At 35.5% G+C, this 21,479-nt stretch overlaps 1 protein-coding gene across 1 annotated transcript in view; it reads left to right on the forward strand.

Moving 5' to 3' along the window:
• The window catches only part of sugct (succinyl-CoA:glutarate-CoA transferase), a 195,971-nt gene that overhangs the window by 159,813 nt on the left and 14,679 nt on the right, over positions 1-21,479 (forward strand). The window contains exon 13 of the mRNA XM_073830794.1: positions 2,008-2,071. Coding sequence (XP_073686895.1) covers positions 2,008-2,071 — 64 coding nt within the window. The remainder of the gene's footprint in view (positions 1-2,007; positions 2,072-21,479) is intronic.

Genomic DNA, 21,479 nt, shown 5'->3' on the forward strand with positions numbered 1-21,479 from the left:
GCCTTGATGAGCATAAGAGACTTCTTTAAAGACTATTACAAGTCTTACTGACCCCAAACTTTTGAACGGTAGTGTATAAAAAAATAAAAAAATAAATAAAATAACATATCAAGGAAAAAACATGTAACATGGGCAGCATTACGCATTTAATTTGTTCTACTTTTTGCCAGCCCTCTCTCCTTGCTTTTCCAGCCTTTGCAGTGTTCCCTTGCGTTTTAAATAAACTCTGAAACTCCTGAAATCCCTCAATCAAGAGTTCTTGCTCTGCTGCAGAAAAATACTGAGCGCGCTCCTTCGTCATGTTCGCCGACCAATCAAAGCGTTGCCGATCAATGTTTCTACTATCGATACGTATCCCCTTTTAAGCCACCCAGTGATCTCAAATAACTTCATCCAGCTATACTAATCATCAACAACAGGTGCGTTCGGAGAACCGGAATAGCGAGCTCATAGTTAGCGCGATGATTTGATCTTGGATGTGTCATTAGATCTTGGATGTAGTAAGCGAGGTACGAAGAACGGACCCCTGATCCACCTCCTTTAGTCTGTTTGCTTAAGTTATCATTAAAATCCGTACTTTCTGTTAATCTGCCTTTTGTCTTCTCTCTGATCCGTTACAGTTATAAAGTCCAATTCTGAGGGGCAAAAAACACTTATATTTTCTTAGAATTGCGAGTTTATATCTCACAATTCTGACTTAACTTGCAATTGCATGAAAAAATCACTATTGCAATTCTGAGAAAAAAATTCTGAATTCAATTCACAATTCTGACTTTCTTTCTCGCAATTATGAGTAATTCAAGCTTTTTTTTTGTCTGAATTGTGAGATGCAATTGTGAGTTATGAAGTCCCATTCTGAGGGGGGAAAAAGACTGACATTTTGTCAGATTTGCAATTTCACAATTGTGAAATTTACATCTCACAATTTTGATTTAACTTTCTGACTTAATGACTTAACAAAAAAAAAATCTGAGATAAAAAAGTCACAATTGTGAGATATAAAAAAAATATCAGTCTTTTTCAATTCAGAACTCACAATTCAGGATTGTGAGTTTATATCTCGCAATTCTGATTTTATTTCTCAAAACTGTAACTTCATTTTCTGCGACTTTATAACTTGCAACTGCAAATATAGCAATTTTGAGAAAAAAGGTCAGAGCTGTGAGATTGTATCATGCAGTTCTGAGAAAAAACATCATGGTGAGATTATTTTTTGATTTAGTGGTGTACCTCCATACAGTTTTGCTGCTTCATTTTTTTCAGGGTTCCTTTATGCTTTTGTGTTTTAGTCTTTAACGTAATTTTTAAACAATTTATGGCATGCTTACTGAATAAAAGTATTTATTGCTTGAACAAGCAGAGTAATTTTCATATTTGTGACCTTGGACCACAAAACCAGTCATAAGGTTAAATTTAACAACTGAGATATATACATCATATGAAAGCTCAATAAATAAGCTTTCTATTAATATATGGTTTGTTAGGATAGGACAATATTTGGTCGAGATATATCTATTTGAAAATCTGGAATCTGAGGGTGCAAAAAAATTAAAAAACTGAGAAAATCACCTTTAAAGTTCTCCAAATTAAGTTCTTAGCAATGCATATTTCTACTCAAAAGTTACATTTTGATATATTTATAGTAGGGATTTTACAAAAAATCACATTTAGGTGAACTGTTACTTTAAAAGTAAAATTTGTATAAATGTATTTATGGTGTATTGAGAAACATGTTTGCGTTACTAATTAAAATGATGATTGACAATAAATCAGTTTCAGCATGTCCACCCGTGACAATCTATTATCTTTCATAAATCTTGAGCTGCCATGTCTTGTTTTTCTTGGGTAAAATCAAAGATGTCTCAGTGTGTTAAAAAGTCAAAAGGTAAGTTGGCAAATTTGTGTGGTCTTTGAGAAGACAGTGAGTTAATAGCTTCAAGAAAAGGAGTGTAAAAAGCTGGCATGAATAATTGTCTCTGGCTCACGAGCTTTTGTCTCTATTCCCAGGTTGCTCACAATGGCCTTATTTTGGAAATGGACCACCCAACATCAGGAAGAATAGCAGTGCCAGGTTTGTATAGAATTTGTTGTTGCTGAAGTGCAAAACTTTCTCTGCAGTCCCGGGTTTTGATCTTTTAAGCATTTACAGTACCTTGGGAAAGTGTTCATACGCCATCATTTTTTCACATTTTATGTTGCAACCTTATGTTAAACTGCTTTAAAAAATTCCCATGTCAATCTACACTCCATACACCATAATGATAAAGCAAAAAACAGATTTGTGACAACTTTGCAAATGTATTAAAAATAAAACGCTGAAAGAAGTATATTGCATAAGTATTCATACCCCTAACACAGTACTTAGTTGAAGCACATTTACAGCCTCAAGAATGGTATGATGTGACAACCTTTTATAAGCAATTATCTTCTCATCTCTTCACCTCTCAAGCTCTGTCAACTTGGATGGGGGCAGATGCACATTTTCAGGTTTCTCCAGAAATATTTGATAGGGTTCAAGCCCAGGCTGTGGCTGGATCACTCAAGGACATTGACCTAACCTAACCCTAACCCTAACCTAAGAGTCTATAAGCCACTCTTGCTGTGTGCTTAGGGTCATTGTCCTGTTGGAAGGTGAACCTTCTGTCTAGTCTGAGGTTCTGAATGCTCTGGACTGGGTTTTCATTAAGGCTATCTCAGTATTTTGCTCTACTGAGTTCCTCAGTCCCTGCCACTGTAAAACAGCCCCACAGAATTAAGCTGCTACCAACATACTTTACTTTTGGGATGGTACTCTGCAGGTGATGAGCAGTGCCTGGTTTCCTCCATACATGATGCTTGGAATTGAGGTTCATCAGACCATAGAATCTTGTTTCTTACAAACTAAAAGTTCTTCAGGTGTTTTGTTGCAAATTCTAAGTGGGGTTTCATGCGTCTCCACTGGGGAGAGGATTGAATTTGGCTACTTCACCATGAAAACCGGATTGGTGGAATGTTGCAGTGATGTTTGTCCTTCTGTAGGTTTCTCCCATCTGCATATATGATCATATAGCTCAACTTGAGTGCTCAGTTTGGACAAATTTTGAAAGAGTCCTAATTGTTTGAAACTTCTTCCATTATGGATAATGAAGGCGCAATCCGGTTTTTGAGCTCTACAAGCAGTTCTTTTGACCTCAGGGCTTGGTTTTTGCTGTGATATGCATTTTCAGTTTAACATGAGGCTGCAACATAAAACGTGAAAAAAAAATGAAGGGGTATGAATACTTTTGCAAGGCATTGTATTTCCAAGGTAAAACTGAGAAGTGGTGTTTATGCATATTAGAAACCAGGGATACAAATTATTGGGGGCTTGTGGCAAAAATGCCACCAAGATGAACAAAATGCCCCATAAATTCAAGATAAAAAGGCAAAAATCGCCCTTGCATAATTAAATGTACAACTAAGTATATTATGGCTGACAGAGCTAAAATGAAATGTTAAATTCTGCACATATTGCTTTGAGTCTTACACACGATTCATTTCGCAGCTTCAAGGAGTTTTGCAGAATCCACACGAAATGTTTTATATGTATTCTATTAATTAACATTAATAATCATCATTACAATATCAAATGCAACAATCGACAGTAGTGCTTTTTTTGCATCACTATGACTTCAGGTTTTTGAATTTATAATTTATACATTTTCAAACAATTTCAATTTTCAAAAGTTTGTTGTTACTGGTATTGGTTAAATTTAAGTATTTTGCATTAAATACAATACTAATACAATTGATAAGGTAATGATAAAAATTGCCCTTACAAATGTAAAAATCAATTTCAGGGGGCAAATTATTTTGTATTTGGTTTTTAAAACCACTCACCAAAAAATGCAGATTCTGTCATTATTACTCAAAACATTGGAACACAAAAGGAAACATTTTAGAAGAATCTTCACACAGCTTATATTTCAAGTCTTTTAAATGAGTTTGGAACAACATAAGGATCTTGTAAATAAAAGTGTGATTTTCATTTTTGGCTGACCTCTTCCTTCAGCCTCTTTACACTTGAACTTCCTATTGTTTTTCTATATCTCTCCAAAAATCACCCATGCAGGCGCTTAATCTCATCTCACCCTTGGACTCTGAACAACTCTCTTATGTCGAACAATGGAGAATCATTTATTTTGATGCATTGTTTTGACTTGTCTTTGTCCGTTCAATGAAATAAACGTTTCTCCGTTGACATGAAAGTCACCCCATGCTCTTTCATTCTCCGGTGTGAGAGTCCCAGAGAGACGCTTTCTGAACTCGTCCTTTTGTTTGATCGTCTGCGTATGCGAAACAAGCGATCGTTGATCCCCAAAACGGACAGGTCTGCGGTCCGCTGAGCGTTTTGCCCCTGTAAAAGAATGTTGAACGGAAAGACAACATTTTAGAAAGGTTAAATGCAGATGTTGGCTGTCGTCAAGACAACGTACAGTCATTTTTCTCTCAGCGACTCGATTCCTGCTGTTTTCGTGGCGCTTCAAATGTCAGACCCTGATGGACTCGCTCCAGACAGGTGGTTTTACTAACAGCGAATTTAGTTGCGGTTTGCAGCTCTGTAAACACACAAATACACGCCACTTACGTAGACACCAGCGTAAAACCCCTGCTAATGATCTATGCTTTCTTCCTTTAGTGACTAAAAAGCAAACACTGGCAGGAATGGACTGCTAATGGTTTTGTCATGGCTAGTTGGTTAAACCTTACAAAGAGTCTGTTTACTTCCTTTTTTTAATGGCGTATTCTTTTGCGAACACCACTTCGAAGAGCCATCCTCACCTTCTGCGCAACTTTATCTTTTCTGCGTGCACCAAAAATGCACTTCCAGCAAATTTAGCATGCTTCCACGACCACAAAACAAATGCATTCTACGTCAACTGTCTCTGATACCCGGGATAATCAGGCGGCTCCTTTAATGGCTACGAACGGTTGTTTACCAGTTCATTGTTTGCGCGTTTGTTGTCTCCATCCGAGCCAAATCAGGGATGATTGTGAAGAATTTCTCAGAAGAAAGGGCAGAAACCACAACAAACACCTTTTTCCATTCCGCATTCCTCGTCCCTGACCCATAAATTCGCTATAACGCCACGGCGCACACTCGAGGCCTCTAATCTTCCACAGCTATTTACATAAGATCACTGTTTGTCCGTGTTTTCTGTCTGTTTTCTCACTGGCAGCTGCACATGTGCAGCGTTTCCCGCCTTTGGTGACTGTGATGTTATCAAACATTTTTGAACACGGCGGTTGGTACCTTGCTATTTATTCCCTCTAAACCCCAACATTGTTCTTCGCATCGACCAAAAATGGAGTCCCGAACAACACAGGCGTGAAATTGGCCATTAGCTGCCATCGACTGTAAGCAAGTATTACGTAATTGATGTCAGGGGTGCATCGGAGTTGAATAAGACCAAAATGGCTTGATGAAACACTCTGAGAGCAACAAGTGTTATCGGATTACATAATCTACGAATTACTAATGACCACAGAATAACGATAATAGAGTCGCAGGCATTCCATTGTGGGTGAAACGACAGGAATGCAATGTTAAGAAACATCGTCCGGCTTTTTTTAAGGCACCAGAGAGTGAGGACGAAAAGGGCTCAGAGGATGTTTTTGTGCCTGCTGATTGCGAGAAGCTGCCTCATTAGTGATTGTGCAGGACAGTGTATTGTGAGGCACTTCCCAAAATAAACCCCTTTATTTAAACCAAAGGCCCTTGGCACAAGCTTCTTGTTAGCCGGGTATGCGGCTCTCTGTCATGCTGCAGATCTGACCGGCTAAGGTGAACATTTCATAATGTGGAAAAGGTAAGCGAAAAGCTGAATATTTACGCACGTGTGGAATAATCAGAGCTGTAACCAGTAAATCAGTTCAGTGTTGCAACAGACTCTTAGTTTGACTTCCTCCCTGCCAAAAACAAAAATTAATCAGCATTTTTGTTTTTCAGAAAGAATATGTAAACATTCTTGAATTAAAAATAAAATTAAAAAAAAGTCTTCAGAAGATTTACTTTGGAAGCATTATATAAGATACATTTAATTCATGATATATAGACAATTAATGAATTTATTAAGGATGTTTAGATAAGAAAATAATTTGTTCCTGTTATGTCCAACCCACTTATTCAGGGAAGCTAATTATTTAAATTTAGCAATTTAATTTAAAGGAGTAGTTTGAATCAAATTATACACACATACACTGGAGGTCAAAAGTTTACATCCCCCTTTCAGAGCTGCTGGACGTTAGACACATGGTGCTTCTCCACCTTATGCTTGAGGATACCCCACAGGTGCTTAACAGGGTTCAGGTCTGGAGACATACTTGGCCACCCCATCACCTTCACCTTCAGCTTCCTCAGCAAGGCTGTTATCTTATCATGTTGGAAAACTGCCGTTCTGCCTAGTTTCTGGAGGGAAGGCATCATGTTCTGCTTCAGAATGTACAGTACATAATGGAATCCATGTTTCCCTCAATGAACTGCAGCTCCCCAGTACCAGCCACCACCACCATGCTTGACTGTAGGCAAGACGCAATTTTCTTGGTACTCCTCGCCAGGGCATCACCACACATGTAATTCAGTAATTCATTCTCTTGGACAGGTTGTCTTCAGCAAACTGTTTGCAGGCTTTCTTGTAAGCCAGCTTCAGAAAAGGTTTCCTTCTGGGATGACGCATATGCAAACCAACTTGTTGCAGTGTGCGGCGTATGGTCTGAGCACTGACAAGCTGACCTTCTACCTGCAACCTTTAAAGCAACGCTGGCAGCACTCATGCATCTGTTTTTTGAAGCCAAGTTCTTTACCTGACACACAGAACGAGTGCTCAGTTTGTTGATCGACCATTGCAAGGCCTTTTTCGAATGGAACCAATCTCTATAGTATTGTGAGGGGTATATATATATATATATATATATATATATATATATATATATATATATGTATGTGTGTGACCCTGGACCACAAAACCAGTCATAAGGTTAAATTTTAATAATAATATATAATAAAAAATTAAATAAGCTTTCTATTGATGTATAGTTTGTTAGGATAGGACAATATTTGGCCGAGATACATCTGTTTGAAATCTGGAATCTAAGGGTGCAAAAAAATCAAAATACTGAGAAAATTACCTTTAAAGTTGTCCAAATTAAGTTCTTAACAATGCATATTACTAATCAAAAATTACATTTTGATAGGTTTACAGTAGGAATCTTTACTTAATTTCCTAATGATTTTTGACACAAAAGAAAAATCAATAATTTTGACCAATACAATGTATTTTTGGCTATTGCTACAAATATACCCCAGCGACTTAAGACTGGTTTTGTGGTCCAGGGTCACATATATATTCATATTCTTTGGTGTAGGTGTACAATATCTTAAACTTCTGTTTTCATGTCAGTTTGGAATTTTACGAACTTAATGATTGTAGTTATCATTCTTTGTGCAAATGGGCCTTTATGACCTATAGGGCTGTGTAACAAAGTTTTTAACAAATAAATAAATAAATAAAAATCAACAGCATATGGGTGTGGAGTAACATGAGGAAATAAATGATGCCCAAAAGGAACAACTAATTTGATTTAAAAAATCTTCAGCATTTTCAGCTATAGTACCAGTAAAGCTGGTATTACAAATAATGATTAAGATTCATGACCACGTTAAAGTTAACCATCTGTAATTCTTTTATCAGGGTAATTGCTCTTATAGTTCTTGGCCTGTAGTTTTATAGCGCTGTTCGGGTGAGACGTCCCTCGCCGAAGGGTTTCCATGCTGCTACTGCTGCTGCTGTGAGTTGTTCTTTTCCTGACGTTAGCGGGTTTGATGTGTTCCTTAATAACACATTGATTTTCACCGTCTTCTCGAGTGTTATGTAATTGTCTATGTATTCTGCAAGAACACATAAACGCTGGTGCACATTATGCACTCATTTGCTCTCAGTCTCAGAGAACGATATGCCAGCTCTAAACTCTACATCGCAAGTTTTCTGATATGTGAAGACACAGCGTGTGCTCTGATGTAGCGAGACTCGTATGAATCGCACAGCTCTGCTTTTTGAAGTTTCTGTGCATTTAGAAGTGATGATCAATGGTCAGAAATACACAATGAATCACATCAAGCCAGGTTTACACTATAGGTAACATACAGTAGGTTATGTTAGGGGTCCTGAAAGCAATACTATAAACATTTATGTGCCCTACAGTCATTTCCACATGGCTGTTCTGTTCTGTACATTGAGGTTGGTTAGTTTGCTTTGAACTGATAAGTTGTGAACTGTTGTGTCTGTAACCTTATTGGAACATATATGACATTCTTCAGAGATCTGAACACCCCCATCCTCCATCTCAGAGCCAGGCCTGGATGAAGGAATGTAGTCCTGAGGGAAATTTTACGAATGAGAAGGTACGGACATGAGATGGTGGGAAAGGCCGTAGGCGAAGTGCATCTCCTCTGATGTAAGATTCCCAAAGTCCCTCAGCGTTCTCCTTTGGTCCACGCTGAAATGTCACACGAATTGACAGGTGAAGTTTTTTTGTCCAGAAAGGCCCCCAAAAAAGAAGTCCTGCTTGTCATTGTGCTTCATGTTCTTATGAGCTTTCAGCATTTGCTGTGACATTGCAATTTATGGGACATTTGTTGTTCGTTGAAGCCAAATATGGAAAACCAGTTTTTGCCACTGAGTAAAAAATGAAAAGAGTAATTGCAACCTTTTTTAAATTACAATTCTGAGAAAAAAGTCAGTCTTTCTTCAGTCAGAACTGACAATTCTGAGAAAAGAAGTCAGAGTTGCGCGATATGAACTCTCAAATGCAAGAAAAAGTCAGAATTGTGAGATTTTTAATTGCAAACAAGGTCAGAATTGCGATATATAAATTCACAACTGCAAGAAAAAAGGTCAGAAGTGCAAGATATAAACTCAGAATTGCAAGAAAATATCAGAATTGCAAGATATAAACTCAATTGCAAGAAAAAAGGTCAGAATTGCAAGATAAAATCTTAATCTTGAGAAAAGGTTGAAAATTTGAGATAAAACCTCAAAAGTAAGAATAAAGGTCAGAATGATGAATTGCGTTATATAAATATAAAGTCAGAATTGCAAAAAAAAAAGGACAGAATTGTGAGAAAAAAGTTAGAATTGCGAGATATAAACTTAATTACAGGAAAAAAGGTCAGAATTGCAAGATATAAAGTTATAATTGCAAGAAAAAGGTCAGAATTGCAAGATAAAGATGGTTGCGATAAAAAAGGTCAGAATTGAGAGATATAAACATAACTGCGAGGAAAAAAGGTCAGAAGTGCAAGATACAAACTCGCAATTGGCAGAAAAAAAGTCAGAATTGCAAGATAAAAGGACAGAATTGCAAAAAAAAGTCAGAATTGTGAGATATAAACTCATAATTGCAAGAAAAAAGGTCAGAATTGCGAGATGTAAACAGCATTCCGAGAAAAAGGTCAGAATTGCAAGATAAAAACACACAAATGTGAAGAAAAATGTCAGAATTGAGGGATATAAACTCACAATTGGGAGAAAAAAAAATAAGAATTGTGAGATATAAACTTAATTGCTAGAAAAAAGGTCAGAACTGCAAGATATATATTTGCAATTGTGAGAAAAAATTTCAGAATTGCGAGATATGAAATCGTAATTGTCAGAAAAAAGTCAGAAATGCGAAATATAAACTTAATTGTGACAAAAAAATGGCAGAATTGCGTTATATAAACTTGAAATTGCGAGAAACAATTTCAGAATTGTGAGATATAAACTCACAATTGCAAGACTAAAGGTCAGAATTATGAATTGTGCTATATAAACTCGCAATTGCAAGAATTGCAGGAAAAAGGACAGAATTGCAAGAAAAAAGTCAAAATTGTGAGATATGAACTCAATTGCGAGAAAAAAGTCAGAATTGCGAGATATAAACTCAATAGACGTTATGCGCAACATTCTGCCGGGTTCTACAAAACAGCCCTAACTACTTCCGGCTGTCCGCTACTGGTACAGCGAAGATAGGGACGTTCTAAAACACTTAACGTGAAAAACGCTTAACGTGGCTTAAAAAACGACCAGGAAACCCCAAATTTATGTCAAACCTTACTTCTAACAAGCACTAACTACTGTCAAAAGAACGAGCCCTTATTCCACAGATAAAGTGAATAATATCACGTTAAGCGTTTTCTCCCCCATAGAAGCCCATTATAAGGAAACAGCTTAACGTGGTTTACCTCAATAGCGATCAGGGAAGACCAAATTTATGTCAAATGTTACATATAATAAACACTTGCTGCTGTTATTCAGCATATAAAGTAATCGCTCCCCTATTCCATTACAAAAAAAAGCTTAACGTTAACGTATCTTAACAACGACTGGGAAAAAACAAATTTATGTCAAATGTTACATATAATTAACACTTGCTGCTGTCAAAAGAATGAGATCTCATTCAGCATATACAGTGAATAATATCACGTTAAGCGTTAATTATTTCACATAGAAGTCAGTTTAACGTGGACGCTTTGACGAATTGAGAACATTGTAATTTTGTTCAGTTTAATTTTGTAATAAGCATGAAAGTTAAGACAGGTAGCCTACATTTTATCCTGCTGTCTGTAATGATCAGTCCTTTGCGCAGACCTCGGTGAAGTTGGCACGCATAAAAAAAGAAATGTTCACCAAAACTATCATTTGTTTGTGCTCGATTTGTGCTGTTGTAATGAGAGTCAAATATATTTCCCCTTCCTAGAAATAACAAAAACAATTCGAGGCAGTGATGTCCCTCTCCACCCTGCTTGGCAGCAGAGTTTAAAAATAAATCTATTGTTGCCAACCGCAGCTCCGTTTTTGTGTGGTCGATTGTTCCAATAGAATAGAATGAATATTCTATTTTTTTCTCTACCGTAAAACATTACAAATTTCTGGAGAAAATGTGATGGCACGCAAAGTTGGTCCAAATTCATGACTTCTTTACTATAAGTAAAATTTGACAGAAGACGTGGTTAAAGTACGCTAAACCAGGCTAAGCTGAGTCCTTATAATGGACTTCTATGGGGAACGCGTAACTTGATATTATTCTCTTTATGCTGCTCGTTCTTTTGACAGCAGAACGTGTTTTTTTTTTTTTTTTCTATGGGGAATAACGCGTAACATTATACGCTGAATAAGAGCTCATTCTTTTAACAGCAGCTTATTTTGTAAGAACGAGCAGCATAAAGAGAATAATATCAAGCTACGCCATAGTGCATGGACTCAGGCTGGTTTAGCGTACCTTCTGTCAAATTTTAATTATAATAAAGAAGTCATGAATTTGGAGCAACTTTGCGTACCATCACATTTTCTCCAGAAATTTGTAATGTTATATACGTTAAGCCACGTTATTTCCTTATCTATGGGGGACGCTTAACGTGATATATTCACTTTATATGCGGAATAAGAGCTCATTCTTTTGACAGCAGCAAGTGTTTATTAAATGTAACATTTGACATAAATTTGGTCTTCCCTGATCGCTGTTGAGGTACGTTAAACCACGTTAAGCTGTTTCCTTATAATGGGCTTCTATGGGGGAGAAAACGCTTAACGTGATATTTTTCACTTTATCTGTGGAATAAGGGCTCGTTCTTTTGACAGCAGTTAGTGCTTGTTAGAAGTAAGGTTTGACATAAATTTGGGGTTTCCTGGTCGTTTTTTAAGCCACGTTAAGCGTTTTTCACGTTAAGTGTTTTAGAACGTCCCTATCTTCGCTGTACCAGTAGCGGACAGCCGGAAGTAGTTAAGGCTGTTTTGTAGAACCCGGAAGAATGTTGCGCATAACGTCTATTGCGAGACAAAAGGTCAGAATTGTGAGATATAAACTCAATTGCGAGACAAAAGGTCAGAATTGTGAGATATAAACTCAGTTGCGAGAAAAAAGACAGAATTACCTTTATTTTTTATTAAGTGATGGAAAAGGGCTTCCATATAAATTAAACTTCACCCAATTAACAATTGTAACATGCTGTGTTTTTACTGCTGTGTAAAATTCCAAATGTTTTATCAAAATGTAGATCATGTTTCAGAATGTAATAACCCTTTTAACTTCCCAAGTGGATGAAAAACGTACCTTAGTAATCATATTCAAAACTCTCCATACACCCACACTTGCATAAATGCAGGTGTATCCATAAAAAAATTTTTAATTAATTTATTAGTGATGAAAGCAAGAATTTCTAGTATTTAGTGTAGCTTTACGTACGTTCATTTTCCACACATTTAGAACACATGAACGGACTCTTCAGAGAGAAATTCAAGAGGGAAATACCATTTTGGACACAAAGTCTTCTTGACAAGATGACTGGTAGATCAGTAAAGCTGCAGCTCCTGAAAAATGATCCTTTTCACATCAAAGATGTGTTTTAGTTGTCTCTGGGGCCAGAGTTTGTGTGAATGAGAGCGTTTATGTTCACAGTCTGTCAGATCCCCTCGCACCACAGAGCAGCTTTGACGTCACCCTGAGCCAGCTATCTGGGGTTGTTAGCGCTGATATCGCCATAATGCCCCTGTAGACTTAGCCAAGTATGCACTACAAACATCTCCTGTGATGCAGCAGAGACCGCTCTCAAATCAGAAGCCTTCGCGTTTCTTTTTTGAAGCTCACTTTTCCTTCAGGCTGTGTTCGTTTTAGGAGCATTTAGGTCACCTTCCATTTCTCATAGGGAATTTGTTTGTCATGTGGCAAGGTCTCAGGGGTATGATGTTTTGATGACTTTTGTTTTTTTCTGGGCTGTTTTATGGGTCAAGATGATGTTGGCACACTCATGCTGAATAATTTCCTGCTTTAAAAAAAAAGCACATTATGTTCTTTTAACTGAATTTGTGGCGTAATGTCAATTATCACATAAAAGTAACATTAAAATACAGATTAATGACATACAAGTTACTTTTAAAATGTTCATAAGTTCTTATAAATGTATTCCTTGGATTTGGAAAAATTTATATTTTGAAGAATGCTGAAAAATTTACATTTGTACATTTTACACCTTAAATATATGTCTGTACATGTTAATTTTTTTTAAATATAATTTCAAAAGTTAAAAGTATTTTTTCTTCTTGAAATATCTTGAATTATTAATTCAGAAATCTGAACTTTTGGGGGGCAACCTGAACTTATAAAATGTTTCTTTATTTCTTGTTTTTTGCATGTTAGTTGCACCACATTACAAGATTTTAAAAATGGAATTATTATTAAATTTTTATATGGTTTTATTGAGTTTTTTAATTATTATTAATGCAACAAAATAATTTTACAAGATTTAAAAAATGTAATTATAATTTCATTTTTATATGGTTTTATTGAGTTTTATTTTTTATTGTTAATGCAACAAAATAATTGTATTATAAAAAAAACATTATTATTATTATTATTATTATTATTATTATTATTATTATTATTATTGTCCCCCTTAATTATAATATCAGGACAGACAGTTTACTATTATATTATTAAACTTTATATTCTCCATCAGTACCAGGATGAATTTTAATGCAAAAATTAAATGGAACAAAATAATTTATTAATTATTAAAAATATTATTATTATTATTATTATTATTATTATTATTATTATTATTATTATTATTATTATTTTCCCCTTCATTTTGATATCAGTTCACTATTATATTTTTAAACTTTATATTCTCCAAAAAATATCAGGATGGATTTGCAATATTATTATTTTTATATGGTTTTTATTGAGTTTTTTTAATTATTATTAATAATGCAACAAAATAATTTTATTAATTAAAGTTAATCTTTTTTTTATGAGCATTTTTGGTGGCAACTTGAACTTAGTTGCACCACATTACAAGAGCTTATTAAAATGTAATTATTATTTCAATTTTTATATGGTTTTATTTTTGTATTGTTAATGCAACAAAATAATTTTATTAATTATTAAAGTTAATAATCTTATTATCATTAGTATTATTTTTTTTCTTAATTTTGGTATCAGGACAGACAGTTTACTATTATATTTTTTAACTATATATTCTCCATCAGTATCAGGATTCATTTTAATGCAAAGATAAAATGGAACAAAATAATTTATTCATTATTTAAAATAATAATCTTATTATTATTATTATTATTATTATTATTTTCCCTTAATTTTTATATCAGGACAGATAGTTGACAATTATATTTTTTTACTTTATATTCTCCAAAAAGTATCAGGATGAATTTTAATGCAAAAATTAAAAACACACACATCAGAGATGTATTCTTATATTTATGAATCACATTTATTAGCATTTTTGGTGGCAACCTGAACTCATATTATTTTAGCATGTTAGTTGCACCACATTACAAAAGATTTTTAAAATTGAATTATTATTCCGTTTTATATGGTTTTATTGAGTTTTTTTTTTATTATTATTAATGCAACAAAATAATTGTATTAATTATTAAAGTTAATAATTTTATTATTATTTTTTTTTCTTAATTATGATATCAGGACAGACAGTTTTTTACTTTATATTCTCCATCAGTATCAGGATGAATTTTAAAAACAGAGATGTATTCTTATATTTATGAATCACATTTGTAAGCATTTTTGGGGCAACCTGAACTTATTAATTTTTTTTTTTTTTTTTTTGCATGTTAGTTGCAAATATTTTTAAAATGGAATTATTATTTTTTTTAATGCAACAAAATATTTTTAGTAATTATTAAAGTATTAAAATAATCTTCTTCTCCCCCCCCCCCCCCCCTATATTTTTATATTTTTTATTGCAAACATGTAAGCCACAAATAAAGCTTTACTTGTATTGAACTTGAAACATTCCTTTAATACAGCAGGGCTTAGACTGTCTTCTTGTGCCAGTTTTGTAGTTTTATGTCGGAAATGAGTTTTGGCTCACGATTTTGGGTTTCCCTGGATGTGGAGTTGGACAGTGAGATGCTCATAATGTTATATGAATGATTTTACCACCGTTTGACTGGCCATAATCTCATTTTTAGTACACACACAAGTTGTCGCATACTTACCCAGCCAGAATAAATAGAAGTTTATTTCTGCCTTTTAAAAACGGAGTCATCTGTGACTCACCGTTTCCAGAGATCTTCACCATCTCCATCTCTTTGCTGTATCGGTGTACAAAGGCAGCACCTCGTACATTATTTTATTCATATATGAGTAGGAGCACTTGCCAGCTAGTCTGAATTCCTTGCTCTTTTTCCTCATGCCATAATATAATGAGGTTTCCCACTCTTATGTATGTAACGTATTCTCCTCTTTTATCCAACACCGCTTCCGTTTTTTTTCTTCTTCAGTCGTGATCTCTCTCCCTCCACCCATTAAAGATGCAGCGAGTAGTTAAAAAGAAGCTGAAAGGTTTAATAAAAGGACTGCGAGGTGCTACTTGTTGCGTGGGCTCAAAGCACCTGAGATGAAGATGTTCATCTCCGCTTGACAGCTTCAGCCTGCCGTTCTGGGACGCAGGAGAATTCACGCTGAATCTCACCCACTCTTTTTCTCTCCATCTCGAAGTAGAAACAGAACGGAAAGAGAGATAATTGTGGATGTATCCGTGTGAAAGAAAGCTGTTTTAAGTCAGGATTACATGATTTTTGTAAATAAACATTTGGATGTATTGGATTGTTTACAGCAGGGGTTCCCAACCTTTTTTACATCAGGGCCCCCCTCCTTCTCCGGTCAATTTTGTACTTACGCAGTAAAGAGAAAAGTATTTATTTTTAAACCTTTTTTATTAACCAAAAGATTTTTTTTTATTATTATTCTACTGCATGTTATAAAAAACTCACAATTCAAACAAACTTATTAACAATTAAAACTTCAAATATACCTTATAATATTTAAAGAAAACAACAGGGAGATACCAAAAGACCACTAAACCTATCCCTTTGAACTTGACTGACTGAATAGCTACTGTTTGTATCCATTAAAAAAATAATACACAAAATCAAAATACAGCAAATACATTCTAAATCTGTTGAAACACATCAATGTGAAGGTTTGACAAAGACAGGATCAGTGAACTCTGTCAGTGCGCGCCTGATGCTCATTAACACAGAGCCTCACTCCTCTTCTATGGGTGAGCACCCATTATAAAACACTCACAAAAAATATGATAGAGCCCTGAGATTGCGCATATGCGCATTTGTGAATCAATAGCGGACTTACGCGTGTCTAATGTACGACTCTGATATACACGAGTGTTATACATTAGGCATGCGCAAGTTATTGTTACACGAATCGTCTATACCTTTACATTCGCACAACGGTTTGCTTCATGCATGCAGCCGAGAGATGTAGCATTAGTTTGCGTACAGTGTTTGGAAGTTTTGAGCCGCCATTCAGTCAGTATAAGTGCGATGAGCCTTGCTGCGCCGAGTCTGAAGCAATCAATCACAGAACACAAGAGAGGCCAGGCCCGGCTCCACGGGGGGGCCAGGGTGGGTCTGGCCCACCCAATCAGAAGCTTGGTCCACCCGAGCCCCACACTACATAGACTTATAGCCAATCACAAAACTGGTGCGACATTCAGTTGAGCTCCATATTTTTGTCTTACCGCCTGCACCCGCAAACATTCTAATATTGTATATCATTTTGCACTGTCAATATGCACGGTATTGAAATCGCTTTTAGATGAGTGCTCACGGTGTTATTTTTACTTTCGATTTCGCGACAACGCATGAGCAGCACATCTTATACAGGGCTCTACAGTGCGACCATTTCGACTGAAAATTACTAACGTTACGTGCGACTATGAAAAAATATTTAGGAGCACCATATGCGACTGACTCGATCAGCATATTTGCGCTCAGGAGAGCTTCAAAGGTTTCTATGTGTTTTTGTAACGTTGAGTAATGTATCACAGACATATCTCACGAATCCTTTCAAAACCAAAGTGTAGAGAAAGTGTAAATAAGAGAGTGATCGTGCAGTAAAGAGAGCGCCCTTGATTAGAATAGGGCTTTGTGATCTCGCAAACTAAGATGAGTGACAGCTTTTAATCATTTTTATGGGAGTTTGTAAATGAGATATTGATTTAATACAGCAGTTAAATAAACAAGAAGTTATTATTAAGTGACTTACATTGTCTGACTACAACACTATTCCTGATTTTACTCTGTTTCGTCGTCAAAAGTAATCTGAAACAAGTCACATCTATGCCACTGCGCATCTCCATTCAAACACAGCGGTGTTTCGTTTATAAATGAACGTGCGTTTTTAAACGAATCTTGTGAAATGATTCAATTTCCCATTCATAAAGACAGTCACTTGCTTTAATCCTGAATGAACCGTCCGTTCAAACGAATCAAATTAATGATATGATTCAGTAATTAAATCAATCTTTTTGCCGCCACCTGCTGGCAGATATTTTCAGTTATTTAAATATTTAATACTTCTGTATTCAAAATTTTATATTTAAAACATTAACCTCAACATGAATTTATGAATTTGATTTCACTCATGGCACCTCTGAGCCTAATCAAACATGAAAAGGTAAAAGCAAAGGTAAAAATGTAAATCACTTTAAGGAGTCAAATATCACCTCGTAATGGAAGGATAATTTTTTTTTTAATCAGATTTTTTATTATTGTTTAGAATGTGCTCAAAAAAATTAGGAGCACAGTCAAAACTTCAGAAGTTAGGAGCCACAAGTGCTTCTAACAATAAAAGTAAGTGTCGAGCCCTGCTTATAATAACAGATATTTGTCAGTACGCACAAGATTGGGTTGCCAAGTCCTTTTTTTTTTTTTTTTTTTTTTTTTTTAATGCTACTTTAAAACTGTCGTCATGGGTTGATTTCCCCCCGTTGTTTAAAGGTTTGAAATATTGCAGAAATTAAATTTCAATAAAATGCCTGTATTTAAATATTTTGCATTCTACCTGTAATAAAACAGAGCTGGATGTTTTGTAAAGGGCAAATGGTAGGAAGCTGTGTTTATGATCAATGTGCAAGACTGTAAAATGTGTATTTTAGATATGGAAATGACGTATATATGTTGATATTTGGGATGGGGTAATAAATAAAACTCTATTTTCACACACTAATTTTGTTGCTTTTATCTCTGTGTTAAATTGATGTATGTAGTTACCACTTGTAGTACAGTTAAGTGTGCTAGTGTAAGTATGCCCCCCCCCCCAATCATAACCCCTGCCCACCTTGAATATCCCTTGGCCCACCCTTCATCTCATTTCTGAAGCCTGGTCTGAGAGAGGCTGTGCTTTTATTATTTTCATTTAGCATATTAATAAAAATTAAACAATTATAGGATAATATTTCTTTGAGCTGTGAATTAAAAAATTGGATATGGATTCAAATATTTCAGACAGGTTTAACAACACTTTTTAGCTTGGGTTTATAACCCTTACTCTCAGCCAATAAGAGTCCAACAGTCGATTAAAAACATCACAATAATCCAGAAGTAATCCACACCAATCCAGTCCAACAGTAAACGTCTTGTGAAGTGAAAAGCTGCATGTTTGTAAGAAGGATGTTTTTAACTTCGAACCATTGCCGATATACAAGTCCATAATCCTTTTTCCACTTTCTCCAGTGGAAAAAGTAAATTTCTTGTTTTCCGCACACATCAAAATCCAGTAACATATTTGTTTGGAATTGTTTTGGAAAAAGCAATATTATGGATTATGGACTTGTATTATAACGGGAAGCTATGGTTTAAAGTTAAAAACCTCATAATGATGGATTTGTTTCTTACAAATAAGTAGCTTTTGGTTTGTCAGGATGTTAATTGATGGACTGGAGTGGTGTGGAGTACTTTTGGACTGTGATGTTTTTATCAGCTGTTTGGACTCTCATTCTGACGGCACTGCAGAGGATCCACTGGTGATCAAGTGATGTAATGCTACATTTATCCAAATCTGATGAAGAAACACGTTACAATATGTTGCAATTACTGCATGCCTAACACTGGCCTTTAGTCTGTTTTCACATTAAAACCTAAAGGGTTAGATTACCCAAAAATGAGAATTAGCCCATTATTGACTCACCCTGAAGGCATCCTAGGTGTACACTCTTAAAAATAAAGGTGCTTCACGATGCCATAGCAGAACCTTTTTTGTTTGAATGGTTCTATAAAGAACCTTGAACATGTAAAGAACCTTTCTGTTTCACAAAAGAAGGTTCTTCAGATTATAAAAAGGTAAGAAAAAAGATGGTTCTTTAAAGAATCTTTGACTAAATGATTCTTTGTGGAACCAAAAATGGTTCTTCTATGGCATCGCTGTGAAGAACCTTTTAAAGCACCTTTGTTTTTAAGAGTGTAGGTGTATATGACTTTCTTCTTTCAGACAAATCCAATCAAAGTTACATTAAAAATTATCCTGGCTCTTGCATGCTTTATAATGGCAGTGGGCAGGTGTTTCTGTTCATCAGTGCAAAAGAAGTCCAATAAAGTGAATTCATCCATAATAAAAAAAAAGTGCTCCACACTGCTCTGGGGGATGAATAAAGGCCTCCTGTAGCGAAATGTATGTGTTTTTGAAAGGAAAATATCCATATTTAAAACGTATCACTTTTCACTTTTCTGTCGTACAATAAAGCCGTTCCAGGCGAATGACTGGGGCTGTTCGATTCTAAAATTTTTGTAATCGATTCTGATTCCTGGTTCTGGAACTGTTGTTTTCGATTCTTTTTCAATTCATGTTTTTTAGATCGGAGGAAGCTAATAAGTTTTGCTGAACATATATGAGTTTTCTGCTGAGTCGATTCCCGTTGATGGGGTCTATTCCAAACTTTGGAATCGACTCTCGATTCCCAATGCCTCGGAATCAGTTCTTTTTGGAATTGATTCCCAGCCCCACGAATGATGTATGCGTGGCGCCGCTGAGAAGTGACGAACATGGAAGCGAAACAAAACAGCGGTCAAGAATTGAAAGTACAAAAGGAGAATTTGTAAAGAAAAATGTTGGGGGATTTCGATATAAGCTAAGAGGTCCTACGTGATTCGCCCTGAACAGCTCTGTGTATGACAGTTAGCGCAAGCTAGAGAAAAGTGATTACTACATTTTAAATATGGATATTTTTCTTACAAAAATGCATCGATTCACTACAGAAGGCCTTTATTGACCCCCCCCGGTGCAGTGTGGAGCACTTTTTATTATGGATGAATTCACTTTATTGGACTTCTTTTGGACTGATGAACAGAAACACTTGCCCACTGCCATTATAAAGCTTGCAAGAGCCAGGATAATTTTTAATGTAACTCCGATTACATTTGTCTGAAAGAAGAAAGACATATACACCTAGGATGCCTTGAGGGTGAGTAAATAATGGGCTAAATTTCATTTTTGGGTGAACTAACCCTTTAATCTTTTGTCTTACTGTTTAATTTAAATGCTGATGTGAAAAAAGTATGCTTAGATAACTGTTCATATGTAATAGTCCTAGCTCTGCCTGTTGAAATCCCAACACTCTTTTACAATACTCAGGATAAATGCTCTGTGCTCTTTTTCAAGTCCCCACTGCGGTTGAGACCTGTTTCTCTTCACTTCACTCAGCGCTCAGCATTCTCTTTATTCTCTTTCCTTCTCTTCCTGTGGTTTTGTCAACCATGCAGAACTGGAGATGCTCTTCACATACACACTGCATACAGATGATATGCACAAATCTGAACCAAACTGAACACATTTGAGATTAATTGGAAAGCTGTAAATGTGAGCCAGATCCTGACATCATAGTCTTGTTCCAACACCTAGTGGAAAATTTTCCCAGAAGCCTTAGAAGCCACAAGGGAGGACGAACTCCCACTGCTCGTGGTGTTGAAATATTGAATTAGGGTGTTTAAAGAATAAAGCCATGAGAGACTGTTACTATGATTTTTCCACAGAAGCCACTTAATTTCCTTAAATGAATAATTCACCCAAAAATGAACATTTTCTCCCACCATCAGTTCATCCAAGATGTAGATGAATTAGTTTGTTCATCTGAACAGATTTGGATAAATGTTGCATTCCAATGGTCCAAACAGCTGATAAAAACATTACAATAATCCACAAGTAATCCACACCACTCCAGTCCATCAGTTAACATCTTGTGAAGTGAAAAGCTGCATGTATGTAGGAAACAAATCCATCATTATGACATTTTAACTTTAAACTGTTGCTACTGGCTAAAATACAAGTCCATAATCCATAATAATGCTTCGTCCAGTTGAAAAGTCCATCTCCTGTTGTCTTTCACATCAAAATCCACCTGCAATATGTGTTTAGAGCTTTTTTCAACTGTTTTGGCCTGTAAACGGTGATGCTATGTACATACAGTACAGACCAAAAGATTCAAATGAAAGAGAAGGTGTGTCCAGACTTTTGGTCTGTACTGTATATTTTTTCTGTTTATTAAATTTTTTACGCTACATTTGTGCAGTTTTCAGTGGGTTAGTGATATTTTTAAAATATATATATAAATTAATAAATTAATATTTTTTAAATGGGTTTTTATACAAAAA

The sequence above is a fragment of the Garra rufa genome, chromosome 24 (genome assembly GCF_049309525.1).
Source record: "Garra rufa chromosome 24, GarRuf1.0, whole genome shotgun sequence".
Taxonomy (NCBI): domain Eukaryota; kingdom Metazoa; phylum Chordata; class Actinopteri; order Cypriniformes; family Cyprinidae; genus Garra; species Garra rufa.